Source organism: Boleophthalmus pectinirostris, unplaced genomic scaffold (genome assembly GCF_026225935.1).
Source record: "Boleophthalmus pectinirostris isolate CB_2022bp ecotype Guang Dong unplaced genomic scaffold, ASM2622593v1 HiC_scaffold_8, whole genome shotgun sequence".
Classification (NCBI taxonomy): Eukaryota; Metazoa; Chordata; class Actinopteri; order Gobiiformes; family Gobiidae; genus Boleophthalmus; species Boleophthalmus pectinirostris.
The window spans coordinates 7,173,866-7,198,325 of record NW_026571515.1 but is presented as its reverse complement, the minus strand read 5'-3'; the positions used below and the strand labels follow the sequence as shown (position 1 = coordinate 7,198,325).

General features: G+C 39.9%; 1 protein-coding gene across 1 annotated transcript in view; it reads right to left on the bottom strand.

Annotated features, from left to right (window-relative positions):
• The window catches only part of celsr3 (cadherin, EGF LAG seven-pass G-type receptor 3), a 224,862-nt gene that overhangs the window by 146,413 nt on the left and 53,989 nt on the right, over positions 1 to 24,460 (bottom strand). The window contains 2 exon segments of the mRNA XM_055165651.1: positions 10,261 to 10,549; positions 18,887 to 19,236. Coding sequence (XP_055021626.1) covers positions 10,261 to 10,549; positions 18,887 to 19,236 — 639 coding nt within the window.

Genomic DNA, 24,460 nt, shown 5'->3' with positions numbered 1-24,460 from the left:
TCTTACCTTTGTACCATTTCAAGCTCTTCATTGAACTTGCACGACTTGAACTGCAATAAATAACTGGAAAAATTAGGGAGTTCTAAAACTTTTGACTGCTAAAAACTGTTTCAAATTAACAAGTTCTTTTCGCTCTTTCTCATCTTACTTTTCATATACATACATACATATTTTTTTTTACTACTTACTTCTAGAAACTATGAACCAGATATTATGTGTTCTTAATAAAGACTGAACTGAACTAAACTCAGACAGTCCGATGGTGCCAGTGGAGCTCCACATTAATTCAGGGCCTGTTTACACGAGGGTAAAAACGACAAAATATTTGATCGGAAGTGAATTTCGTTTAGACAGTGAAGCTGCTTTTCGGGCATAAAAACACAAAAATCTGAAACCACCCTCCACAGTGGAAAAGTGGAATACGCTCCGCCGTAGCGTTTCCGTGTACACTGCCCAAGACGCAAAACTCTGGTCAGATCTGCTCACGTCACGTACGCGTTTACGTCACATACATCACCGCCTAGTGTCACCGCCGAACCGCCTGGCATTCATACCCAATCAAATTCCACACACTTTTGCGTCACCGTATGCACGCAGATTTCCTCCCGAAAAAGCACATCTAAACGCGGAATAAAAAGTGAAGACGCGACGCCACTTTTGCGTCTTCTGTTTAGACCGTCATCATATAAACGTAGCCTTAGTTGGATTCTGATTTTGCTGGACAAAGATCAGGAATTTAACCCACAAACTCCTTACTGAGAGGCAGCAGACAGGATCACCACTCTGCCATAATAACAGAGGGTGAACATGCACACTCACACCTGTCTGTTACTTTAATATATATATTTCGTATTTTTGTTTGTCCAATCCTACGCCTCTGTCTCTCGGCTGGCTCTGTGGGAGTTCAAAATCCTGTCTATTTTTCATTCATTGTTTTGTTCCCTCCTCTGTATTCTTCAGCTGCTGTGTGCTGCTAAATAAAAGTGAAGACTCCCCAGACACTCTCCTCGCTGTCTGTTATGACTCTACAACGGAGTTTAGAGCAGAATACAAGTGTGCGGGAAGTATAGGAAGCAACAGCTGAGAGATTTGGGGCATGACTTTTGGGTATAGCGACGGATATACTGATCTGAGCTGGATCGGGTTATGACTTTTAATCAGTTTTGATTTTTCTCTGGCTTTACTGAAGTGGGTTTAAACCAGTTTCAGACTAGAACTCAGATGTGGCATTATTCATTCACTTCAATTACACATGGTGGAGGTTAAATACAGTTCCCTAGTCGCACAGATTAACGGGAAAGAGTGATGAAAACATGGTATTTTCCATCCTACACCCTCTCCTCTGACAGCCAAATTCCAAATAATCACTCAAGTAAGATGAGTAAGATGAGAAAGTGTCTTGCTGCGCATCTTAATGGTCATGGTAAATGGTCTTTTTATATGGTGCTTTTTAAAATGAATTATTCATCACTGGATTTACTGTATATTAGAGCCGGACCGATATATTGGTTGGCCGATATGAGCACTAAATCCAGTTGATATTTGCCAATAATACATGTGGACATGTTATATCTCCTTATAAAGACTTAAACTCTCTATACTGCATCAATTTAATCCAATTTACTGATAGATAAATGTCCTAATATGTGTCGCCGCATCAATATTTATCAGAGAAGTAATATGTCTGTGTGTTAGATGCCGTACTGCTCCTGAACTGGCTTTACTGAAGTGGGTTTAAACCAGTTTCAAACTAGAACTCATTCACTTCAACTACACCTGGTGGAGGTTAAATACAGTTCCCTAGTCACACAGATTAACGGGAAATAGTACTAAAAACACAGTATTTTCCATCTACAACCTCTCCTCTGACAACCAAATTCCAAATAATTGCTCATAGAAGTAAGATGAGAAAGTGTCTTGCTGAACATCTTAATGGTCATGGTAAATGGTCTTTTTATATGGTGCTTTTTAAAATGAATTATTCATCATTGGATTTATATTAGGCCCCGACCGATATATTGGTTGGCCGATATGAGCAATAAATCTAGCAGATATTTGCCGGTAATCCCCGTAGGCATGTTATACCTCCTTATAAAGTTTAGGCTCTCTATATTGTGTTAATTTAATCCAATTTACTGATAGATAAATGTCCTAATAAGTGGCACCACATCAATATTTCTTAGAGAAGAAATGTTTCTGTGTGTGTGATGCCGTACTGCCCCCACACATGTTCTTATTTACACCAGAGCGCTGGATTTAAATACTTTTGTAGTCTGATACTGGGATACTGGGCGTACTGTAGATTAAAGTTCATTATCCCAGCAACAAAACTACTGCTCGTTTTTATCAAAGTGCGAGCGCAGAGAAGAGAGGACTGTCAACATACTGGATTATATTCTTTTTATGGACAATCATTTTGAGTCAGGATTAAAAGGACACTTATTTGTGAAGACTTGTGATCTGAGAGGAGCCTGTGTGAGCGGTGAGTATTGCAAATGTGTCGGTTTTGAAGATACTTTTTGTTCTTTCTCAGTCTTTAAGCACTTAGCGGCTGTAAAATACCACACATAAACAGCCTGTTTTCTCTTACACTGGTCTAGTGTAAAGTGACTACAGTGGCAGTATAGACTTTACTGGACCTGAATTGATATGCAAATGAGCCGTGAACAGAGGTGCGAATGATCGGCATTTAAACAAACAATTAATTACAGCGGCAAGCACGCATTTACCGCTTAAGGCTAATGGCGGTAGTTTACATACTTTCTTTACAGGCTAGAATGTCGAGCAAAAATGCCATCAAGTCGATCTACGGTCTTTAAATATGACCGTAACGAGACAAAGCTGGATCTGTCTGCTCAGTTCAGCCACAGTCTCGACAAAGCCAGATCTTTTCGGACTGCCAAGCCTTCAGATTTACGTTCAAACAACCGAGCTACTGTCGTCCCATGCTCGACAACACTACGCAATATCGAACTGCACCTGTCGAGGTAGTTGGCATCTTAACATCGCAGCCTGAGCTAAAAAGGAGCTGTCAAATTACCACATCCCTCCTTCAAGTATCAGAGCTGTCAAAATATTTTTCGTGACACAAACATCATTATGAACCACACTCGCTGGTATTCCCCCTCGCTCTCTCCTTCTCTGTTTCTCTCTCTGTCTCTGAACTCATGTCTCTTTGAGCGAGTGTGTTGAAGTAAACGGAGGTGGAGACTTCCCAGGTGGTACCAGTCTACACGTTTTTCATGTCTTGCTTTTTTTTTTTTTTTTTTTTTTGAGACCAAAGAACAACGTCGATCTGGGACACCCTGACATAAACACAGGCTCCTACAAACGGTTCAGACTCACGCAGGCTGTTACTCCGCCGGATCAGATAGAAAGAAGATAAACTGTTGATGTATGAGAAAAAAGGATCTAACTCAACAGGGCGAAAAATAATACCTCTATTAGGTTTATCGATTTTCGTGATGATAAAAGGCGCGTTTCTGGTGGAGGGTTCGTCAAATGCTTTTCTTCATGGAGATGCTATTGCTTTGTCTGGATTTTTTCACAGTATGGCATTAAACCTTTTTATCTTCATGAAAACCAAACCAGACCAAGTTACAGGTAAAATCTGTGGAGAGGCAAGCCCGCTCACAGTCAGAATGCGTGTTTTTGTAGGTATTTTTGAGCTATAAAACCACTTGTAATTGAATAAATGTAAAGTAGAGCTGTTTAATGTCACACTGTGGAACATTCTAAGCAGAGTATTGACATATCCATAGAAACAAGCAGGTGACGGACCCTCAAACTGTGGGTGAGGGTCCAAAAAAGGGGCACAGAGTGTTTAAGAGGAGTGTCTAAGTCAGCCTAAATAAGCATTAAAGGTTGTATAGGGGATTTTTTAAGGCAAAAGAAACGCAGCGACAGTTCTTTTTCAAATGTTGTGCCTGCGTGACACCACCTTCCTCCTCCACAGCTCCCTCAGTAGAAACATCTCCTCCCGCCTCTTTACTCTAGAAATCACGCTTGTTTACAGCCAGTGCGCGTTCAGAATTACTGTTGAAGTGACCTGTCTAGAGGTAATTTAGGGACCGATGCGTCAGTTTTTAGACCCTTTGTCTGCTTCATTTGCGCAATCGCTGGAAGGAATCTTTAAGAATCACCTCAGTTTGGTTTAGCTCCTTTTCCCCTTCTCTTCTTCTTTCAGCGACCTCAAAAACTGACTTTCTTTTGCGGCGAACCGGCCGTGGATGCTCGTCCGCCATCGCAACAAAATTTGTGCGAAATGCGAGGAAGCGACAGTTTGTAAAAGCCTCTAAGAACCGCTGCATAAACAACATAATCCCTGCACGACGGAAAGTCAGTTACACTAGAAACGTAGGGAGTTTGATTGACAATCTAACAGCCAATAGAAAATGAGGGAGCCTTGTTTTCTATTGGATGATGTTTATCTGGCCTCACTACGTCTGCAGTTGATAGATTTTCATTCATTTTTTTTTTTTTTTTTTTTCATAATTACAAGGCTTCTGCATCTCTGTAATGGTATTTTAAACTTTCATTGACAATTTGAAACAAAAAAAAAAATCCTCCATACAACCTTTAATCAGACAAAATGGAGATAGATTCATAAAAACATTGATATATATGTGCAAAGATGGTCTTGATTTGGTCTCGACAGGCTGTCGTCTTGGTCTCATCTCGGCTTCGGCCTTTAAAAGTCTTAATCTTGTCTCGATCTTGACCCTCAGAGGTCTTGGTCTTGTTCTGGTCTCGGGACCCTGTGGTCTCAGACAGGTCTTGGTCTCGATTAGTGCGGTCTGGACTACAACACTAGTAAAATCATCTAAATATTCCCAAGAAACAAGCAGGTGACGAACCCTCCAACAGAAAAGTAACATAATGCACCTTTAAAGACTGAATATTATGCAATTTTTTAGATTTCTATCATGTTATAATGCTGTTCCCTAATCAAAAACACACCTGAAGAAGTTTTTGATGTCATAAGAGCATGTTTCAGTAATTTAGTGATCTCTCCAAGGCTCTATTCAAACCCTCCTTATGGTTAGCTGTAAAATTCGGTGCAATTCTTAGTCCTCAACACAACAATTCTCCATAAATATACAAAAACATGCTACAAAACTGTACACAGCAACTTCACAAACCGCTGATTGTGTTGTGATAGCGCTCTGAAGGGGGAGTGACTTAACACGGAGAGCAAGGAGAGAGGAGACTTCAATTTGCACAACTCCAGAAAAGTAATCTTAAATATATTGTGCTTTTTTATGTGGTTATTTATATAAACAATTGGGAAAATAAAATAGTAGTGGTAATGTATTAAAACTGAAAAGAAAACGCAAGATTTTCCCTTTTCTGTGTGAATAATCGTTAAATTTTGATGTTTCTTCTCACAAAAAAACTTTCACAGCGGCATAATTTGACATCGTGACAGCCCTAGTCTCTACCAATAACCAAGCGGAGGAAATGTGATGTTGAAATCTAATACCAGCTTTGCCACATCACTGCTATAGCCTCTAATGGAAAAGCATTAGAAGAGAGCACGCAAATGGAATTACAATGACTCACAGTTCATCTCGTAATAGTCGGTCTTCAGTATTTTGTCCCTCTGCTGTTACGTCCATCTGACTTTCAACTCCATGCTCAACAAACTATAATGTATTTTCTTCTTCTTCTTCACCATCAATGTTCACCTACTTGGAAAATAACTTATAATGAGGGAATAACTTTTATATAACATGGTAGAAAGCTCCAATTAATATGTGTGAATGAATGAAGTTTTGCTATTATTATAAACGAGCTACTGCAACAAAAGGATTATCTGGAAATGATTAATAGAGCATATCTGATCTAATTTGTCAAACATACACAAATTCTTGCCTGTTTCTCAGATCTGAGCCGGGATCTTGGAAGGTGTACATAGCTGAAGCATTGGTCAACTTTGCATGTTTTTTTTTTTTTTTTTATGATAGGGAAACGTGCCAAAAATCACTTGCAAAACCAAAATATTGCAAGCAGCTTTGACAATAACTTAATGGTGCAATATGTCATAAATCCGTGTATCATTCGTTCATTCGTTTTTCAATATAAAACCAAAAATAAGATTTTCTTCGTTATGTCTCCATGAGATAACGATTCGTTTTTCAGTTTTCACAGAAGAATGGAAAAAACGGATAACTTTTTACGTGACACTGCGATACTTTTGCACTGGTACGGACTGAACCAGGACTGTCCAGGTCCGAGACCAGACCGAGACCAGAGCGGGACTCAGACCGGGACCAGACCGGGACCAGAGCGGACTAGTTATCTTTTTCCATTCTTCATTTAAACACAAAATCGTGAAAAAACGAATCGTTATCCGTTTTTTCATTTTGGTTTTGGAGACAAATAACGAAGAAAACTGTTGTTTTTTCGTTTTCTTATTTTTGGTTTTATATTGAAAAACGAATGAACGAATGATACACGGATTGTCATAGACCTTTTTCACAACAGTAGGGTAAACGTCACTTACATCAACGTGTTTCTAAGGCAAAATATCTGTGGAAATGTCTCATGTATTTTCCACCAGCTTCATAAATCTGCCCCATGGCCAAATCTTCATTCAACAAGATCGACAAAGGATAAACATTCTGTCCATGAAGAGTTTTTCCACAACTATCAAGGTAAGAAAGACAAAAACGTAAAGGCGAACAACGGTGACGCATTAGTGAACTACCGTATTTTCCGTCTTAAGCCTCCAAAAACGACTGCGCGCCTTATAATCCGGAGCGTCTTTTATATGGATTTATGCGAGTGTTCCAGTACAACTTCAGTAAACGACAAAGCCGCACCACTTGCTACCGTAGTCAGGAGCATCGCGGAGTAATACGTTCTGTGATTCCTCATTTTTCCTGTGGACGAGGAAAAGATGAGCGAGAAGTTTACCTTATGAGACCGGATGGTTTTTTCCACACATCTCCGTCCCTATTGATCTGCGACTCCAGCGCAGTAACAGAGTTGTTGTCCAGACGCAGCCGCGATTCATTTTCGAATTATTTTACCAACAATGGCCAATACAGAGAATGTAACACACGAAGATCAGAGCAAGTATCAGTGTGCGAACGTGTGGCTCCAGAGTGAGTCAAAATTGGGGGTGTGTACGTCTGTTCAGGACCTGCACAGAGACGACCCGGTGTTCCCCGTGATCATGTACCAACTAGCATTTGTTATTTTAGGCTTTAATTAACCAAATAATTTTATGGCAATAGCCTATTCAATTGATACAACTTCAAAAAGTCCCTGCTTTTAGCCAAGTGTGAGAAATACACTCGGACTAGATCCAAACCAGAGTCCTGAACCAGCGGGGGCAGCTCCGGTTCAGGCCGGGCTCAGAGGAGCTGGAGCGGGGAGCCTCGACCTGAGGAAGCGCTTTCCCCGGGAAGAACCAAATGCGCGGAGGACGGACGCTCAGAACAACATATAACAAACCAAACTGGACTCACGCTTCTGTCCGGATGCTGCACCACCTCGGAACCAGCCGCGGTTCTTGAGCGCGGAGGACAGGAGCAGCGCCCGGACCTGTAGTCCACAGCGCATTCTTGCTTTTCCCGCACAGAAGCAGCGCGCAGACGACGGAACGTACCCGCTCGGACTCAGTCCATCAAGCACTGGTCTTGATCGCCACCGTTTGGAACCAGCACATGGAGGATGGAGCCTCTGGACCATCTGACCAACGAGCTTGTAACAGACCAAGGACCAGACCCCAGCCCCGTCCTGAGGAGCTGTTGGCTGCTGCTGTTACCCGAACTCTGGGCTGATGCGGTGAGTTTGTACAAAGTTCTACATGTTGCTGTTTTATGAGTTCATGGTGATAATTTGAGATGAGGACGGCCCGTGGTTTTAACAGGAACATCGGTGTTGATAACTGGAGTATCACTGTTCTACCGGGAAACAGAGACACGTCAATCAAACCAGTTTTGGTTCGTTTGCCGGTGTGAACGCGGACACACTGGAGTGTATTTGCTACATAATAACAATTTTATTGCCTGGTGTGGACCAAATAATCGAAACTAGCGGTGTGAAAACGACCTAATGTGTTATTTTTAGTTATAACCGAACAATTATGAGTTATTGTGAATACGTTGACAATTTATCGGTCTCAGACAGTTTTTTTGTTTTTTACGTGTTACAAATGAACAAAGCTGAGAGTTAACGTAACGAGTCAACGCGTTAAATAAAGTTTGACTGATTTACCTAACTGTTGTGTTTCGTTTAACGCGCCTTATAGTCCGGTGCGGTTTATATGTGAAAAAAGTTCGGGAAAACGACAGTGCGTCTTATAATCCCGGAAAATACGGTACTCCTGAGCAAAACTAATGTTATGGTCATGAATAAAACATAAGTAACTTGTTAACTCAGACTGATTCTACAATTAAAATTAAAAATCGATTTCACGATGTAAGATATTTGAGAGATTTGTGCAGTTTAAATGCGAGACATAATCTGTGAACATCTGTAGTATTGGAACTGCACAAATTTATCTATGCTAATATCTACATCATGAAATCAATTTTTTTATTTTAATTGCAGAATCAGTCTGAGTTAACAAGTTACTTATTAACAAGTGAGTTCTTACTTATGTTTTATTCATGACCATAAGGTTAGTTTTGCTCAGGAATACGTTTACTTTTACTGTACCTTTACGTTTTCGTCTTTCTTACCTTGATAGTTGTGGATAAATTCTTCATGGATCAATGTTTATTCTTTGTCGACCTTGTTGGATGAAGATTTGGTGATGGGGCAGATTTATGAAGCTGGTGGAAAATACGCGAGACATTTCCACAGATATTTTGCCGTAGAAAAGCACTGACGCAGGTGACGTTTACCCTACAGTGCGACACTTCCAGCCGTTGTGAAAAAAGGTCTATTGCTTTGCCTGGGACGTATGACATTAAACAGCTCTACCTGACATTTATTCAATTACAGGCAGTGTTGGGAGTGTTGCTTTTAAAATGTAATCCCCTACAGATTACAGATTACATACACCAAAATGTAGTTTGTAACGGAATCCATTAAATTACTTAAAGTGAGTAACGTAATCTGAATACTTTGGATTACTTGGTTTGCTGTAGAGAAGCAAAGACGAGGATGGTTTAGTCCTGGTTTAGACCTGGTTTAGAATTTGTTTTAGACCCGTTTAGACCTGGTTTAGATCTAGTTTAGACCTGGTTTTAGTCCTGGTTTAGACCTGGTTTAGACCTGGTTTAGATCTGGTTTAGACCTGGTTTAGATCCTGGTTTAGGCCTGATTTAGACCTTGTTTTAGACCTATTTAGACCTGGTTTAGATAGATCTGGTTTAGATCTTGTTTAGAACTATCTTAGACATGGTTTTAGTCCTGGTTTAGACCTGGTTTAAACCGAGTTTTAGTCCTGGTTTAGACCTGGTTTTAGACCTGGTTTAGATCTGGTTTAGACCTGGTTTTAATCCTGGTTTAGGCCTGGTTTAGACCTTGTTTTAGACCTGTTTAGACCTGGTTTAGATCTAGTTTAGAACTAGTTTAGACATGGTTTTAGTCCTGGTTTAGACCTGGTTTAGACCGAGTTTTAGTCCTGGTTTAGACCTGGTTTTAGACTTGTTTTAGATCTGGTTTAGATCTCCTTTAGACCTGGTTTTAGTCCTGGTTTAGGCCTGGTTTAGACCTTGTTTTAGACCTGTTTAGACCTGGTTTAGATCTAGTTTAGAACTAGTTTAGACATGGTTTTAGTCCTGGTTTAGACCTGGTTTAGATCCGGTTTAAACCTGGTTTAGATCTAGTTTAGACCTGGTTTTAGTCCTGGTTTAGACCAGGTTTAGATCTAGTTTAGTTTCCGGCAATGATTGGAATTACCGAAAAAAAAGGGGAATAGCCCGAAATATGAAAATAGGAAAATACCTCTGTGTAATCCATTTATTCCAACAAAGTAACTGTAATCCAATTACCACTCACTGAAACAGTAACTGTAACTGAATACAGTTACTCATAATTTGTACTCTGATTACGTAACTCCGGTACTTGTAATCTGTTACTCCCCAACACTGATTACAGGTGGTTTTATTTTTCTCAAAAATACGTGGAAACCTGACCTGAAACTTGGTATGTTTGCTCTCCGTGAAGATAGAAAGGTTTAATATCATACTGTGAAACATTCCAGACAAAGCAATAACGTCTCCCCCAGAAAAGTTACACAATGCACCTTTAAACCAAACAGCAAACCAGTCTTGACCAAAACAAAAGCATGCGTCTCACCTGTGTAGTCCTCTCTACAGATGCAGGTGTAGCCTCCCTCCCTGCGCGCGCACACTCCCCCGTTCAGACAGGGGTTGGAGTAGCACAGGTTGATCTCCGTCTCGCAGTAGTCCCCGGTGAACCCCAGGGGGCAGCGGCAGCGCAGGCCGGCGATGGGGTGGATGGGCCTGAACAGGATGGAGCTGGAGGAGATGAAGGGAGCGGAGGAGTTGAACTTCAGCACGGAGATGCACTTCATGTAGTTCTGACAGGGCTCACGCAGGCACACGTTGTCGTCGAAGGGGAGGACCTGCGAGGAAACGTACGAGATAGACATAAGAAGAGCGCCCCCTGCAGTTTGAAGAAAAGTAATATCGACATCGCAAGTCACGCTGGATTATTAAAGGGCCCATATTACACTATTTTCTGATCTCTGCTATAACGTTTCCTCGTCACAAACAGACCCAGAGTTGTGTTTCGTTTCCTTCACATGAGCTCTTCTCTCAAACTGAAAACACTCTATTCCACCTTGTGATGTCATGTGGTAATACACCGTGTGTTTTTAAACTCCACACACTTTCACAAGAATAATTTGGATCATTTCAGCTCTGGAATTGCCAATCTCTACTGATAAAATTATAAAAGTTGACTTGAAAACTACTGGAACAGAGCATTTTGAGCTTTAGGATAATGATAAAAAAATTACTCAAACATGTGAGAATGAAACAAAAAAACACAACTCCAGGTATGTTTTTGATTAAATTACAGTGTTATAACATGTCTTAAAGCTCACAAGAGTCAATTTTGCGTAATATAGGACCTTTGAAACATAATAATGTGACTTTAGAACAAATCCAAAAGTGTTTTTTGTGTTTTGTTTAAGTGTTTAAATTGAAATAATAACATACAAAAACATATAACATTGCCTAATTTAATAAGAGCCCGGTTCTTCAGGAGGAAATGCTTTAAACACCCAAAAAATACATATTTAACTTGAAAACATATTTTAAAATGCAACTTAAACTGTTTACTTTACTTAACTTGAAAACATATTTTAAAATGCAACTTAAACTGTTTACTTTACTTAACTTGAAAACATATTTTAAAATGTTACTTAAACACTTGACTTAATACATCACTTTGCTTCTTTTCTTTTCTTCTTTTCTCTTTTCAATTTTACTTCTACTTTTTTTGGTACCTTTGCATGGATTAATCACCAGTTATTTAGAAAGTGAAAACAGAATTATAATGATCATAAATAAAGAGATTTTATTGAAGTATTTTTATCCTTTATGTGTGGTTATACTTCCCTTCCAGGACATCAAAATTTGTCAACAAAGAAAGAAAATTTCCTTTGTTCCAGAATAGTATAATGATTTTTATTGTGCTGTTTTGTATGTAAATAAATTTCTATTCCTACTTTTGACCTGGCTCTAAATTTGCTTCTATAACTGCTGGCCTTGTGAGCTTTATTTAACTGGTTTAAACACTAAAGATGGTTCAAGTCCTATCTAGAAGACAGGAAGTATTTTGTTGAAATTGGAATCTGTGTCTCAGATCACATGGCCCTGACCTGTGGGGTGCCTCAGGGGTCAATCCTGGGCCCCCTGTTGTTCAATCTCTACATGCTGCCATTAGGCCAGTTAATAAGCAGCAATAACGTGTCCTACCACAATTATGCAGACGACACTCAGATCTACGTCTCTCTGGCAGCAGGAGACTATGGACCAGTGGACTCACTTGGTCACTGCATCCAACAGATCAGTGTGTGGATGCAAAACAACTTTCTCCAGCTAAACTCTGACAAGACTGAAGTCATAGTGTTTGGTCCACAGAAACAAAGGGACAGTGTCAGCAGTCACCTCCAGTCTCTCGCTCTAAAACCTTCAAATCAGGCAAGAAATCTCGGGGTAATAATGGACTCAGACTTGAACTTTAACAGCCACATCAAATCAATAACATCTGCAGCCTTTTACCATCTAAAAAACATAGCAAAAATCAAAGGTTTACTGTCTAAATCAGACTTGGAGAAACTTATCCATGCGTTTGTCTCCAGTAGGTTAGATACTGTAATGTTCTGCTCACTGGTCTCTCCAAACGAGCTGTGAGACGCTGCAGAACATCCAGAACATCCAGAACATCCAGAACGCTGCAGCTCGGGTCCTTACTCGAACTAGGAAGTACGAGCACATAAGTCCTGTGCTCAGGTCTCTGCTCTGGCTCCTGTGCCTCAGAGAATAGACTTTAAAGCAGCTCTGCTTGTACAAGTGTCTCCATGGCCGAGCACCAAAGTCCATCTGTGACATGTTAGTGTCATATGAACCATCTCACACTCTGAGGAGCTCAGGGACCAACTCCTGCTGGTGCCCAGAGTCACGACTAAACAAGGGGAGTCAGAGTTTCAGGTTCATGCAGCTAAAACCTGGAACAGTCTGAACATGTGAGACAGACTCTTCTGTGACGCTGTTTAAATCCAGACTCAAAACATTTCTGTTTAACTGTGCAAATAACTGAAAGGTTTTCATTCCGCACTCTTCTCTCCAATTTATGTCTCTCTTTTTTAATTTTAATCTTCATGATTATTTATGTTTTGATTTGTTTTTATTATGATTTTAATGTATTTCTTATTCTGTAAAGCACTTTGAATTACTTTGTGTACGAATTGTGCTGTACAAATAAACTTGCCTTGCCTTGCCTAAAGATGACGTCACGCTCGCTTAGTCCTTTTCTTTATACAGCCTATGTACGGTGCCCAGCCTTACTTGCGCACGTGAATGTACAAATTTAGGGCCAGTTTATCCTGATTTAGTAACAGTTTCTAAAATCTCTCAAATCCTTATAAATCACCCTAAAAATACAACAACAAAAGCCCATTACCAGCGCTGCTTCACCCACTTCACACCAGCAGTGGCCTACTTCCAGCTACAGCGTCCATTTGTCTTGTTCACAGCAAATGTCGAACTACAACAAATGCTCCCCGTATGCTCCAGTCGCTGCAAAATCTGTTCTTATTATAATACAGAACTTCTTCAATAACGATGAATCTGCTCTCACTTATGTTCCAGTCGTATTTGTGTGTTTATTTATGCGCTACCAGAAACCACACAATCCTACTTGTACAGGTAAAGTGTCAAGGCTAAACTACGTCTTTACCTACGGACAGAAGTTTTTTTCCAAATCTGTCCTACATCCAGTGTTGGGAAGGTGACTTTTAAAATGTATTCCCCTACAGATTACAGATTACATACCCCAGAATGCAGTTTGTAACGGAATCCATTAAGTTACTTAAAGTGAGTAACGTAATCTGAATACTTTGGATTACTTGATTTGCTGTAGAGAAGCAAAGATACTAGGATATCGTATCATAAGATGTTTTATCTGTTAAAAGACAATGAAAAGTCCAGACTTTACTTCACCAGATTAAAAATATTATTGATAGAAAAGGAGGAGACACGTCCGCGCAGCAGGATTTAGTCCTGTTAAATCCTGTTAAATCCTGTTTTAGTCCTGGTTTAGTCCTGGTTTAGTCCTGGTTTTAGACCTGGTTTAGACCTGGTTTAGACCTGGTTTTAGATCTGGTTTAGACCTGGTTTTAGTCCTGGTTTAGTCCTGGTTTAGACCTGGTTTTAGACCTGGTTTAGACCTGGTTTAGACCTGGTTTAGGTCTAGTTTAGACCTGGTTTTAGTCCTGGTTTAGTCCTGGTTTAGACCTGGTTTAGATCTAGTTTAGACCTGGTTTTAGTCCTGGTTTTAGTCCTGGTTTAGTCCTGGTTTAGACCTGGTTTAGACCTGGTTTAGATCTGGTTTAGACCTGGTTTAGATCTGGTTTAGACCTGGTTTAGATCTAGTTTAGACCTGGTTTAGATCTAGTTTAGACCTGGTTTTAGTCCTGGTTTTAGTCCTGGTTTAGTCCTGGTTTAGACCTGGTTTAGACCTGGTTTAGATCTAGTTTAGACCTGGTTTAGACCTGGTTTAGACCCTGGTTTAGATCTAGTTTAGACCTGGTTTAGTTTTTAGACCTGGTTTAGACCTGGTTTAGATCTAGTTTAGTCCTGGTTTAGACCTGGTTTAGTTTCCAGCAATGAGTGGAATTACCAAAAAAAAAAAAAAAAAAAAGGGGGGGAGGGTATAGTCCAAAATACCGGCATGTAATCCATTTATTTTAACAAAGTAACTGTAATCCAATTACCACTCATTGAAACAGTAACTGTAACTGAATACAGTTACTTATAATTTGTACTCTGATTACGTAACTCCAGTACATGTAATCTGTTACTCCCCGATGCTGCTTACATACAAACACACATACAGTAATAAATGATGTACTCGTACTCATCTTTTGACCTCATTAGTTTAGTTTAAGCTTCGTTTATATGATGACGGTTTGAACAGAAGACGAGCGTTTTCGAGAGGAAATCTGCGTGCATACGGTGACGCAAAAGTGTGTGGAATTCGGTTTGTTTATGCATGCCAGGTTTGTGTACTGTATGTATGTGACGTAAACGCGTACGTGACATGAGCAGATCTGACCCGAGTTTTGCGTCTTGGGCAGCGTAGACGGAAAAGCTACGGCGGAGTTTATTCAACTTTTCCACTCTGGAGGATGGTTTCAGAGTTTTTGCGTTTTTAAGCGCCAAAAATGCCATCGCCGTCTAAACGAAAGGCGCTTCTGAAAAAATATTTTGTCATTTTTACCCGCAAGTGTTCTCGTGTCAATAGAGCCTTAGTTTATTTATTTAAATAAACAGGGACAGTGCACAATATTTCTTAACCTTAACAGGAGAGATGCATTGTACCAGGCTGCAGCACCAGTGCTAATTTCCACCTGTCGTCCCCGGGCAGGTTAATTGATTGATTGTTTTTAATTTACCTTAACTATCAGCTATCAGTTATTCTTCCTGGAGACCTATGGAGCATGCTTTGGGTTGATGGGGGAAACCGGTAGCCAGGCTGGCACCACCTAGTGCACAGGTGTCAAACATAAGGCCCGGGGGCTGGATCCGGCCCTCCAAGACCTTTAATCTGGTCCTCGGCTGATTTTCTACTAAAATATTTTAATTATATTTTCTATTAAAATATTGGTAATTTTCTGCATTGCTTAGCGTAGCAGCGTCTCCAGCGCCTCTGTACGTGGCCCCTCCCACCAGAGCAGCACAAATGAAAACTTGTCTCTTTCCAAACGCTCTTAAAGGACGATCGTTTTGACTGTTGACCGTGACACCCTCATCAGAAAAAAGTCAAAAATGAGAAAAGTGGAGCCGAGTGCAGGATTTTCCAAGAAAAATTGACTTATTCCTATTTACATACAAGTTATTGTTAAAACATTGTGTTGAAATTACATTTTTCTTAAAGTTTCAGGTTGTTCATGATATTATAATATTTTGTAAAAATTCATCAATTAAAAAAGATTTCTGTAATAGATTTGTGTTTCTCTGCACAAATATTTGAACTTATTGCTATTTTTGGGGTTTATATGACATGAGTTTTCTGATCCGGCCCCTTTGGGATCAAAGTAGGTTGGATACGGCCCCCGGACCAAAATGAGTTTGACACCCCTGACCTAGTGCCTCTGCTCAATTTCGTTTCTCTCCAGCGACTAGGTCAGGAATCAGAATACACGAGACTGTTCGCAAAAACCCCAGAAGTGTGAATTCGTGTACATTCTGTGTTGGCAACAATTCCCGAGATCGAGGATTTAAAGCCGGAATAAAGAGAATGTTTGGTCAATTTTATCAAGGGGAAAGATGTTATTGTCCTTCTCCCTACGGGATTTGGGAAAAGCTTAATATACCAGTTAACCCCATTAGCAGCGATTGGTTAAATAAAAAAGCACCCGCCTACAGTCGAGTGAAGGAATACTAATGCTGCGAGGTCAGACGGTTTCTACGAAGTGAAACCGGCTGATGAATCAGACTAGGAAATCCATCCAGACAAGGGGAGAAACATGCAAACTCCACGTAGAAAGGCCCAGCGCCCCGTTACTTCCTCATAAACATACCTGGAGTTGTGTTATGTTTCATTCACACATTTTTGAATAATCCTTTATTATTTGTCTGTCTAAATCTCCAAAGATCCAAGTGCTATATTCCACCTTGTGATGTCATGTAGTGGTAGTTTTAAGATTAACAGCTACATTTTACCTTTTGCTCTGTAGAGATTCCAGAACTGAAATGATCCAAATGATTCTTGTGAAGGTGTATCTAGTTTAAAAACACTGTGGAGGACTTTCTGTATTACCACATGACATCACAAGGTGGAACAGAGTGTGAATCAAACAACAATGTGTGAATGAACCAAAACACAACTTCAGGTCTGTTTATGATTAGGAAACGACGATACAACACTGTCAGAATAATTTTATTATCCCATATTTGCTAAATACTTGACCAATCACTTGTATAAAAATGAATAACCTCTGTGTGTTTGACAACTGTGTGCAGTGTCCTATCGCTCTAGTGAACCTCGAGATGATTCCTCACATGAAGCCAACTCCCACTGTCACACATGCAAGAGTTATGATGGTGTCTGACCTAAGGCACCTCCTGATTGTTAATCATGTTTTATGTGTTTGTACTATGCATAGCTGCATCAGTTTCTTATTATGTCTTGGCTGTTTCCCCTTCCCCTTGAGAATTATCATTCTGTAACTAGGGCCTCCTAATGAAATAAAAAGAGGAGAACGGCCTTGAGGCATCAGAACGTGTGGAGACTGTTGGTTTTGATGCCCACTCTCTGCCCGTTCTCCTCGCGAGTAAAACTGAATTAATCTCTTGTCTTTCTTCTTGTTTACAATGTTTAGATAAACCTAACAAACACAGATCAGAAAATAAGAGTATTATGGGGCATATCTAACTCCAATAACCAGTCCAACGCTGGTATCCCCGGCGTGTTTCCAGGTTTTACGGTCTTGTTTGAACGAAGCATGTGTTATTTTTTTGCTTGTATCTGAACTCTGACAGACTCCAGCTGTGTGTTTGCCGATGCAGTAAATCCACATTATGTCATTATAAACTACTGCAGTGGAAACTCAGCAGCTGCTCACAGGGAGCAGCCCACCATCTTTAACATTAGTCTTTATAAAGAAATGCGCAGAAACCGTAGCTTTGGAGCATTAAGTTGTTTAAAGGGCTTATATTAAACGGAATTGATTCTTGTGAGTTTTAAACCATGTTAAAATGTTGTTACCTCATTACATCAAAAACACACCCGCAGCTGTGTTTTGTTTCATTCACACACACACACATGTTTATCACATAAAACATGCATATATATAAAACTGAGTTCTTCCCTCAAACTGAAAACACTCTGTTCCACTTTGTGATGTCAAGTGGTAATGGAGGAAGTACTCCACTGTGTTTTTAAATTTTGTTTTGTTTTAGACAAACTTGGTTGAGGGAAATTATTATATGCACAGTAACTCACACCAAGAGCAAAAAACTATAAATAGTAATAAATAGCAAAAATATCAAGGGCCTGATGTCAAATAATGTATAATTATTTTACTGATTAAATAGTGATTGGAAAGAGTTATCTGTTACAAAAACATTTAGTACAGGTTTGACAGAGTTGCCAATTCTTCTGTTTCACACCTGAATGTTTGTTTTTCAGGTTTTGAGGGCATTATTGATATAGCATTAGCTGTAAACTCCACTGTGTTTTTAAACCACATATGCCTTCACTAGAATCATTTGGATGATTTCAGCCCTGGAAATGCCAATCTCGTCTAAACAAGAGGTAAAAGGTAAATATTAATTGGGAAAACTACCACTACATGACATCACAAGGTGGAACAGAGCATTTCGAGCTTTGGAGATGTAGACAGACTAATAATAAAAGGTTACTCAAAGGTTTGAATGAAATAAAACACAACTCTATGTATATTTTTGATCAAATTTGACAAAATTATAACATGGCTTAAGGCTCACATGCGTCAGTTTTGTGTAAGATAGGACCTTTAGTGTAGTCAGGCTGGCGCCACCTAGTGCCTCTGCTTAATTTCATGTCTCTCTAGTGACTAGGTCAGGAATCAAAATACACTAGACAGTTCGCAAAAACCCCGGAAGTGTGAGTTCGGACACCAGCCAATCAGTGAAGAGTCATACATTCTGTGTTGACAACGATTCTTGACATCGAGGATTTAAAGCAGGAACAAAGAGAATGTTTGGTGAATTTGATCAAGAGGAAAGACGTTATTGCCCTTCTTCCTACAGGATTTGGGAAAAGCTTAATATACCAGTTGGCGCCGTTAGCGGTGCATTACATACGTCACGACCAAATAAGCGATTGGTTAAATGAAAAAAATACCCGCCTACTGTCGAGCGAATGAATCCTAATGCTGCGAGGTCAGACGGTTTCTACAAAGTGAAACCGGCTGATGAATCAGGCTGCCTTTAGTTTACACTCACAAGGATTTTCTCATTCTTTATTCTATCCATACTCACCATATAGGAGAACCACTGAATCTTTAGGTGCCTCTAGGTCTGTTCTGTTTCCCAGAATAGCACAACATGTCTGCCCATAGCAAACACTTTTCTCTTCATTCTTACTGAAACAACACACCCAAAACATCTCTCTACATCTGTTCCAACCCTCTTGCAAACATGTTACTCAATTTCATTCTTAATTTCAACAAACCCCTTTGACTAACCTCCATCTGTGTGAGTGCGGTGAGCCTGGGCCTGTTCAGGTACAGCTTCTCCTCCAGTTCCTCGGAGGGGAAGAAGCGACCGCCAGGGAGCGCCGCTGAGAAGGACACGTTGAGGATGGTCTTTCCCTGCGGCGAGGTGTCGTGGTCGGGCTGGATGTTGAAGATAAAGACGTTGTCCACGGGGACAGACAGCACCGTGGACACGCCCTCCAGGAAGTGGGACAGCAGCGGAGACAGGAAGTGGTCCTGGGACATGTTATGGAGACGGACCGTGACGCTGCTGCCCAACATTTCCTCTGTGATGATGAGGACGCGCAGGATGCACTGAGCTGAGACGCTGTGAGCTCCGTCTGCAGAGGAGAGGGACACGAGGGTTAGAGGGCAAATATATGAAGCCACAGCACTGGAAATATAATTTACATTGTTGAGTATTAAAGAAAAGGACGAGGGATGGTCCGATATGGAGTCTTTGAGCCGATACTGATATCCGATATTTAGGCTGCTACAGTGTATTTGCCCATATTTAGGTTTTAAAATACTTAACAATGCTCACAAATCTAGTATCTTAAATTAAAGTAAAGAGCACAAATGTGTTCTGTAAAAACAATAAGATGTATTTATCTGGAATATAAAATTATTTGTTACATATTTGTGTAAATATAAAGCCGTATTTTAAACCTAATTGATTTTCTATTTCCATTTGTCTCTTCATAAAGACAAATCTGACACATGAGCACAGAGACTGGGCCAGCAGCAGAACAATCGTTGGTGTTTGAGTATCAGCCAATACTGATATCTGTGAAAAAAGGTCAAATATCTGTCAACACTGGATCCAATATCGATCACCCATCTCTAACTTGAGTGTTTTTTGTTTTTATTTTAATATTTTGTGCTGTATAGTTGTGTCTAACACTCACATTCAACATTCATTCACAGCACAAACATGCAGCATCTGTTGCAAACTAATGACACATAATCATGAAGGAAAAAAAACACAAACTGTCTTTAACAATGGTCCTTATTTAGCAGCGTTTCTGCCTGTCACATGGCTGTGCACATCAGCATAATAACTCTCACGCTCAGCACAATCTGCTTGAGTGAACAATCACCTTCTCAACCTCTCCAACTCCTCCTTTCATCACTGCCACAAATGTGTTGTTTTCTTTCTTTTTGCGCCACCGGCTTCTAGACTAACAGAGGTAAAAGAACGAGTGGATAAACGGCGTCATACTCATGTGATTAGTGAAGAATCCTTTTATTTTGCACCGACTGCCATTTTACACATCATCTCATCGACCAAAGTCAAATTCACGCTTAAGACACAAACCAGGAAGACGTTTGGAAACATGAGATAACAACTTCCCAGGCCCAGTTTTCTTCATCTAAATGTCATTTGTAGTGTTTCTTTATGTTCAGCTAATCAACAGTTACACCCATCAGTGTCGGGGAGTAACAGATTACATGTACCAGAGTTACGTAATCAGAGTACAAATTATGAGTAACTGTATTCAGTTACAGTTACTGTTTCAGTGAGGGGTAATTGGATTACAGTTACTTTGTTGAAATAAATGGATTACACAGCGGTATTTTTCTGTTTTTACATTTTGAGCTATATCCCTTTTTCTTTTTCTTTTTCTTTTTCGTAATTCCACTCATTGCCAGACACTAAACCATGTCTAAAACCAGGTCTAAACCAGGTCTAAACCAGGTCTAAAACCAGGACTAAAACCAGGACTAAAACCAGGACTAAAACCAGGTCTAAACCAGGTCTAAAACCAGGACTAAACCAGGACTAAACCAGGACTAAAACCAGGTCTAAACCAGGTTAAACCATAACCAGGTCTAAACCAGGACTAAACCAGGTCTAAAACCAGGACTAAACCAGGACTAAAACCAGGACTAAACCAGGTCTAAACCAGGTCTAAAACGAGGACTAAACCAGGTCTAAACCAGGACTAAACCAGGACTAAAACCAGGTCTAAAACCATGTCTAAAACCAGGTCTAAAACGAGGACTAAACCAGGTCTAAAACCAGGACTAAAGGACTAAAACCAGGACTAAAACCAGGTCTAAACCAGGTCTAAAACCAGTAAAAACCAGGTCTAAACCAGGACTAAACCAGGACTAAAACCAGGACTAAAACCAGGTCTAAACCAGGTCTAACCCAGGTCTAAACCAGGTCTAAAACCAGGTCTAAAAACCAGGTCTAAAACCAGGACTAAACCAGTCTAAAACCAGGTCTAAACCAGGTCTAAAACCAGGTCTAAAACCAGGTCTAAACCAGGTCTAAAACCATGTCTAAAACCAGGTCTAAACCAGGTCTCAAACAGGATTTAACAGGACTAAATCATGCTGCACGGACCGTGTCTCCTCTTCTTCTATCAATAATATTTTTAATATTGTTAAGTAAAATCTGGGCTTTTTATTTTCTTTTAGCAGATAAAACTTCTTATGTGAAGATTTCCTCATCTTTGCTTCTCTTCAACAAATCAAATAATCCAAAGTATTCAGATTACGTTACTCACTTTAAGTAATTGAATGGATTACGTTACAAACTACATTCTGGTGTATGTAATCTGTAATCTGTAGGGGATTACATTTTAAAAGTCACCTTCCCAACACTGCACCCATAAATCAGTTTTTGTCATTTCCCCACTGACACACACAACTCCGAGCGATTAGAAGAGACGAAGGCACCAAATTCAAGATTATTTCAAACCACACATACATATGCAGTCTTCATTTTACCACTGATTACATTTATTTCATTGGGTTTTTTCACCCAGTGTTGGGAATTACAGCGGAAGTTGCCATCGCATCTTTCCAAAGTTCTTCCTGGTTTGTGACGTAAGCGTGAATCAGGCCTTTTAGCCCTTAAATATGCACATGTGGCACACCTAGACAGACTAAACAAGAAGTACAGCGCTACACGGTGGCTGATGCTGCGAATAACGTAAAGGCTTCAAAACAGCACGTACACATCTTAGAAATCCATTATTCTATTCTAACGTATTGTCTCAAATTGCAGGGTTTCAGATGACATCTTAACGTCTTAATGACTTCTGTAATTGTAACCGGAAACAGGGCGAGGTCACATTTCTGTTCCTGAGTTTTGAGGTAGTCATGAAAGAACTTATAAGGTCAAAACTCATGGATTTCCTCTTGTGTATTTCTTATAAATGCCTTTTAAGTAACACGAGAAACTGGCTCTTGCGACGCCACCTGGGAGTATGATATGACATTTAAGAATTTGTTCGGATTTACAAGCAGGACCTGGCCAAAAACTACGTCTATAGACACATAACCGACAATTAAAACAATACAAGTTGCCTATCTGTCCATCATTTGTATGTAATACTGTAAGATTTGAACTTTAAAGGGATGAAAAACTCACTTGCAAGACTAATTATTGTTTTTTTGGTTGTTGTTTTTTGGTTTTTTGGGGGGGTTTATGTTGTATCTTAGGCTATTTAAATGATACTGTATTTAAAAAAAATTGCATACCCTGCTTTATTTCTTATTGTGTCAGTTAGGTATGGGCATGATTAATCGATAATTGATTCATTAAGAATTTCATCGATTTTGTTCATTTTAATCGACAAACCGAATGTAGGTTGCTGTGTGTAGCGTAAAGTGACCAAACAGGTGTGTACATGTGTCTCTCTGCACTCAGAAGGAGCGAGACACAAACAGTCACAAATGTGGATTTAACGATGATTTGTACAAGAAATTCCACGCTTTCCGTTGCGTTCGGGACAAGTGTGAGTCCATGTGCACAGTGTATAAAGCAGCACATATGTTTCTGTGTCCAGTGGGAAAAAGTTTTACCAGGTGAGAGTCGCGCAATGCCGATGACGAGTCCCCACCTCCCTCCCCCCGTACGGTGTCCTGGTTTTGACAAACGCAAATATGGTCACACTAACCTGTATTCCACTGAGTCATGTCTTTTAATCCGACAGAAGTTGAACCACATCAGCGACACAAGAGCTGGAGTTTTATCTTCGCTGAGTTTATGCAAATTAGTGATGCGGTTTTAAGTTTTGTTTCTGTGAGAGTTGCGCAAAACTGAATTAAACACATTATAATGTCAAACGGGCTGATGTGGCTCTAGAGTCGTTACGGTTTATATGTCATAAAGTTGAATTTATTTATGCAGATTAGTAGTGCAGATAGTAATAATAATGATGATCATTTTAATATAAAAACGTGAATGATTAATCGATAATGGATCGTTAATTCTTCCGACGATCGATTAAGAAAATTTCATCGAATGCTCGTCCCTAGTGTCAGTAGTTTCAATATTACGTTTATAGCAGTATATCTTTGAGGCAATATATCATGCTTCAGAATTTGTTATGGTGACAAGTCTAGTATTTCTGCAAACTGCTGCACTGACCGGACACCAGCCCTCATAGATAAATGTACAGACCGGGGCTCGGAAGGTCAGGCCTGAAGGAGACACATGGCCAAAATGACAAAGATAAATGCAACAGCGCCCATAAAGAAACACAGAGGTCACCCAGAATCAGATATGTCCCAGTGCGCTCCCGTAAACCGCTGTACGTGCCAGAATATGACATCTATAGCAGGCAAATCATTATCAGAGATCGCATTTCAGATCAGAGGGAGACGAGGCGGGTCACTTCACATAAACCATGAAGCATCAAGCAGGAAGTAAACAGCAGTTAGAGAAAAAAGTGAAAATGCTTGTGCTGTCGGCTATGAAGAAAACACAGCGGGAAAACTAGAGGCAAAACATGTTTTCAATGCAGTAGATCATTAACAAGCAGGAGTGTGCAAAAATATTGAAACATCCATATATGTTATTGTTTAATGTGATGATACAGTATCGATATCGTGGATTTCTGTATCGATATATCACCACATGTATTTTTTGGTATATTTTACTCAATCATTTTGTTACAGCGCTACAGTTTTGCTGTTTGTTTAGACCAGGGGGTGTCAAACTCATTTTGGTCTGGGGGCCGTATCCAACCGACTTTGATCCCAAAGTGTCCGGATCAGAAAACTCATGTCATATAAACCCCAAAAATAACAATAAGTTCAAATATTTGTGCAGAGAAACGCAAATCTATTACAGAAATCTTTTTTAATTGATGAACTCTTTCTTATTATAATATTATAATATTATGAACAACCTGAAACTTTAAGAAAAATTATATTTCAACACAATGTTTTAACATTAACTTGTTTGCAAACAGGAATAAGTCAATTTTTCTTGGAAAATTCTGCACTCGGCTTTTCTCATGTTGGACATTTTTCTGATGAGGGTGTCACGGTCAACAGTCAAAACGATCGTCCTTTAAGAGCGTTTGGAAAGAGACAAGTCTTCATTTGTGCTGCTCTGGTGGGAGGGGCCACGTACAGAGACGCTGGAGCCGCTGCTGTGATAAACACCACAGAAAATTACCAATATTTTAATAGAAAATATAATTAAAATTATAAATATAAAATTTTACTTGACACCCATATTTAGTCTCGCCCGCGCCCGCAATGAGCTTTCAAACTGTTTCCTGCTCTGCACTGTTTTTCATCAGGTCCAGTGGGAGTGCA